General features: G+C 40.7%; 1 protein-coding gene across 1 annotated transcript in view; it reads left to right on the top strand.

The window, feature by feature from the left end:
* Positions 1–4,289, top strand: part of slc37a2 (solute carrier family 37 member 2) — an 18,069-nt gene extending 13,780 nt beyond the window's left edge. The window contains exons 12-18 of the mRNA XM_042007663.1: positions 1–32; positions 232–280; positions 1,005–1,078; positions 1,186–1,264; positions 3,439–3,536; positions 3,674–3,738; positions 3,893–4,289. The exon at positions 1–32 is cut by the window's left edge and continues 54 nt beyond it. Of these exons, the coding sequence (XP_041863597.1) occupies positions 1–32; positions 232–280; positions 1,005–1,078; positions 1,186–1,264; positions 3,439–3,536; positions 3,674–3,738; positions 3,893–3,908 (413 nt within the window). The 3' untranslated portion in view covers positions 3,909–4,289. The remainder of the gene's footprint in view (positions 33–231; positions 281–1,004; positions 1,079–1,185; positions 1,265–3,438; positions 3,537–3,673; positions 3,739–3,892) is intronic.
* The last annotated feature ends 695 nt before the right edge of the window (positions 4,290–4,984 follow it).

Here is a 4,984-nt window from a genome sequence, read left to right as displayed (position 1 = left end):
GTTGTGTCATGCTGGTTGCTGCTGCCCCCATGGTGAGTATTATTTATCCCTTGATTGTCCATCCAAGGTCAGCCAGAGGTTTGAATCCATTTCTTACATATCACAGACAGCTCATGTCTGCTGAGTTTATGAAAAAAGGAATATAAACCTGGATGTAGAGCAGGTAGTTTATGGTGGATTTTACAGCTGATAGCTACACTAATGCAAAAAAAAAACCTGTTTGTTTTCCAGCTGTTCCTCTATAATTACATTGGACAAAGGAGCCTCGGTACTACAGTCGGTAAGACATTTTTACTGTATTGTTTCTACTTCACGCTCCTGCCAACGTGTTTACACCAGGTTTTTCCTGTGATCAAACGTTCACTCGGATCATGTGACGTTACGCTGATTTCTCTCTGAGAGCAAGACAAAGTCCATGCCTTGACTTTAAATCTTTTATATCCAGGCAGCAATAAAATGAGCTATTAACAGAATTAAGAGAAAGAATGACGTTTATTTTTTTAATGGATCTGTTTTAATTATGACATCTAGATCTGGGTTATTCAGTTCAGTCCTGCAGGTTTTCAGCGTGTCCCTAGTCCAGCACACCTGACTCAAATTAAATGGATCCAGTAGCTTATGACGTTCTGTACAATGACTCAGTAACTTGAGTCAAGTGTGTTGGAGAAGGGACACAGAGAGAACATTGCGGCCCTCATAAGACTGAATTGAGTAGCCGTAATCTAGATCATGGCAGGAGGTGGTGCTCAGCAAGTCACTTATTTATTGATCACATTCGATCATCATAATATATCACTGCAGTCCTGTTTTGTCAGAAAAACTTGTTTTCAGAAGATAAGACAGCAGCTCTCCATTCAGGTTTTTAAATACATGCTTTATTCCCATTTAATAGGACAGAACTTATTAATGAACGCATATTAACGTAAATATGATGGATTTAGCAAGATGCTAATTTTGATCTGCAGTCTCATGAAAACTGTGTCAACAACATTTTTAACTTGTAGCTATGCTGTTGGTGTGCGGAGGCCTGGTGAATGGACCATACGCCCTCATCACCACTGCTGTATCTGCTGACCTGGTAAGACCCGGAGCATCATGGGAAATCCTGGGCTTCATGTGACAGCCATCTGTCAGGGCGGAAGATCTGCTGTCGTACTGATGTGAGGATGTGTTTGTTTCCAACAGGGAACACATGACAGTCTGAGAGGAAACTCCAGGGCATTATCAACCGTGACTGCGATCATCGATGGGACTGGATCAATAGGTATGTCAGGAGTGTTCGAATCGTTCCTCTGAGATAGTATAAAATTCCTTTAGTTGTTCATTTTGATATGCTCGATACAAGTAGTTTTTCTTGCCTTTTTTTTCAATCAATGCTGCGTGAATCTCCTGACTGTAAAACTCATGTTTGTCTTCAGCACAAAAATCCTAACCATACCCTCAGTTATTAGTATTTTACTTAAAACAAATAACAAAACAGTAAATTACAATGGTAAAGGAAATGTGTGTGTGTGTGTGTGTATTTATATTTATATATGTATATATATATACTGTATATATATACTGTATATCTACTGTATATGTATTTAAAACAAATGAATTCAAGACGACTATATGAGCAGTTTTCAGGGTTGAAAAGGAGCAGGACTGTCAGTTGTGAGAGTTTGAGCATCATGATATATAAAATCCTAAATGGAAGACTTTCGCTGTGGGGATCTGTGTTTCTTAAGGCAGATTTATGCTCGTGCAGCGTCTGCGTGCGGTCGTTCACGGTGTAGCTGACGCTGGTGAGTTTGCTCTAACACTCGAGCCCCGTTTTGGTGTCGTGTTGCAGTTTCTCTTCCTAACCTGAAGGTGGCAGCAGGGGTGGTATCGGTTGGTAAACTCACCAGGTTGCAGTTCTTTTTATGGGACGTATTTCCTGTTTTAAAACAACAATGACGTCCTGTGTGGTTCAGTGTCTTTATTAGCTTGTGGAAGAAAAGAAAGAAATAATTCGATCAGCCTCTCATCAACTCGATCCACTGGGTGTTGTTTTTAAAAATGACGGTTACTACACACATTCAACGAGAAGATCCAGAAACTCGTAATTCCAAACTGACCAATCACTAGAGAGTACTTCTGTGTAACCGCCTGCGTAGCAGGGGTGCACGTCAGGTCTGGAAGAGGTGTGTGTCGGGTCTGTGCGGAGCTACGCAGCGTCTCTGGCACTAACACAGTATAAATCCGCCTCAAGCGTCTGGCTCTGATGCTGCTTCCCCAACAGAAGGCTGTAAAGCAGATTCACTTGGTCACACACTTGAGCCTCGTTTCCACCAACGGATGTGGGTCGGGACGGTAGGGTGCAGTTATGGTTTGTAAACCTGTTCAGAAAAGTAGTTGGCTGAGCAGGTCTAAAGGTAGGAAGAAGGCAAACTCAGCAGTCCAGGAACTTCTTTAAGATGGAGGTTTTATTTTCCATCTTATGTCCATAGTACAATCCAGAGATGATCAACCTGGAAACCAGTCACACGTCTCCTCTATTCCTACCCTCGCAAGCTCCCAAAACTGACTACTTATACATAATTGAAAACACACCTGTTCTGATTTAGACTAAACCATTTACCCCCAAATCCATATACCCTTATTTTACACAAACATTAGTAAACTAATCAAACTCAGACAAACCCTACCTACAAGAAAAGAACACCAGCTCTAGGACATCAATTCAAAATAAATCACACATACCAATAAAGAGACTACAAAAAAGTAAACCTTCCACTTGGTTTTACCCAATGATCTAACCTGTAATATCACCCACACCTGTAGTTAGGAAGCCACACCTGTCCTGCAAGGTGGGTCCAAACAAAGAGCAATGTTGAATATGAGCATAATGATAAATGCACCACAATACCAGCACAAACAACCCGGGAAAGTGGGTGTAGCACGGTTACACGGTAACAGAAAAGCAAAAGGTAAAGTTTAAACAACTATGCAGGTAAGGTTAACGTGAGGGACTGAAGTGCTGAACAGTTACAAACTCGCCCATTTTGTCACACGTTCCCACAGCCAACCGTAACCTAACCTGAGAAGACCACCACGGACCACCGCGGACTGGTGCTGCTTAACGCCATTTTACACTGAGATTCAGTAAACAAAAGAAAATGTGTTGCTCTAAACAAGGGGACAGGCCTCCACCCTTTTGGGTGGGATCGGTTAGATCGGTTAGTAGGACAGGTGGGGTCAGATACGAGGGTAGTTTTCCCAGTTTTCACGTGTGGAAACACAAGAAACTGCATCCTGACCCGCCCCCAAAGCGAGGCCCTGTGTGCCACATCTCTTTGAAAACATTAAACTACCTTATGTTCCTTCACACGTTGTCTCCTCCTTTAAACATCCTGAGTGTTGCATTTTGGGTCCATAAAGAGTGAACGGACTGATTTCCATGTGATTTCTCAGGTGCTGCTCTGGGTCCTCTGTTTGCTGGACTGATTTCTCCCACCGGCTGGAACAACGTCTTCTACATGCTCATCTCTGCTGACGTCCTAGCCTGCATGGTCAGAAACGTCTCTTTATTCACTCAGTGTTACTAAGCTTTTTTATTTTTGACACATATTCTGATTTTGAATATATGATTTGTATTCACTGATGTTTTTTTTAAGAAATCCTCAGTCTGACATGATTTGCTTTTCAGTTTTTAACCAGGCTTGTCTACAAGGAAGTCCTGGGCTGGTGTGGACATGTCCCCCGAGTCAGAGGGTAAGCGTTACCATGACAAACACTACTCAGCTGTAGTCACGCCAGCACATTTCCTGCATTTTCAAACTGTTCAATAAGGAATTTAACATTCAAATCAGACTTTCAGCTGATAAAAATCTGAACATTTTGAGTCTGACTTTTGCTTCTGTTGCAGGTTCAAAGAAACTTGAAACACTCATACGATCAAACTGGTGGTTATAACACAAAGAAGGGAACCGGCTTTCGAACAGACATCACCGTACAGTGGACAGCTGCCTCCCATTTCAGCTGAACTGGAGCGAACCAGAAGACTGGAGCCACTAAGCTGATGATGGGCGCCTTCTGAAACGTCTTTTACACACAGACACTTTCTTTTTTTAACTTTTAGACTAATCTACCCATTCTGACTGCTTTTATTACGCTTTTATCATTAAAGTGTACATACTGTGAGTTTTCTTAACTGGGTCTTTTTTCTGTCTCCTTATAAGTGACTGCATCGTTTCATATTTCATCCGTCATGTTTTCCTCAGTGTTTTTATCTGATGACTGAGAAATAAAAACAATTCATGGTTCTGCTTGTTTTATCTAAGGCCTGAGAAAGCAGTCTTTGAAAACAGACTATTCTAAATTGCTGGATATTTCCTGTCAAACAATTCCTGAAAAAAATAAGAGCTTTTTGGTCCCTCATGGCACAGAGTAAACCGGTCTGAGGTAACTAAACCGGGCACAAGTGTCTGAACTGGGAACCAACCACTAAATGTTCTGGTTCCATGAAACCATCTTGACATGAGACTAAGATGACATTTACTACAGGGCACGTTATTGATGTTTCCTCTTGTGTTAAACCCACCACGGTTGTTAGTTTTTGTGTCAGAATGTTCTGAATGAAGGAACTACCACTACATGATTCTACTTAAATGTCCTACATTCACGTAATACCAGTGAAGTGTCACCTTTTTACATTTTCTGTCAATTTCAGCCAGAAGTTGAATATCCTAGCTTTTGTAAGCAGTTTATATGTGAAAAGGTAACACTGTAAGGGTACTTTTAATTCCTCCAGTGGTTCCTGTAAATGAGGCTGCTTTATAATAATTATAATACAATAATAATATAATACAACGAATGACCTACATTTAAAATATTGTCATTAGGTGTCAAATATTGTCAATTAAAACCATAAATATTTAAATATCAGCTTAGATCTACAGAGAAATGCTTATAATAGCTAAAACACAAAGAATAACATAACTAAGTAATAAATAATTTT

Source organism: Melanotaenia boesemani, chromosome 15, assembly GCF_017639745.1.
Source record: "Melanotaenia boesemani isolate fMelBoe1 chromosome 15, fMelBoe1.pri, whole genome shotgun sequence".
Taxonomy (NCBI): Eukaryota; Metazoa; Chordata; class Actinopteri; order Atheriniformes; family Melanotaeniidae; genus Melanotaenia; species Melanotaenia boesemani.
The sequence above is the reverse complement of the archived record's forward strand: the minus strand, read 5'-3'. Positions and strand labels throughout refer to the sequence as shown.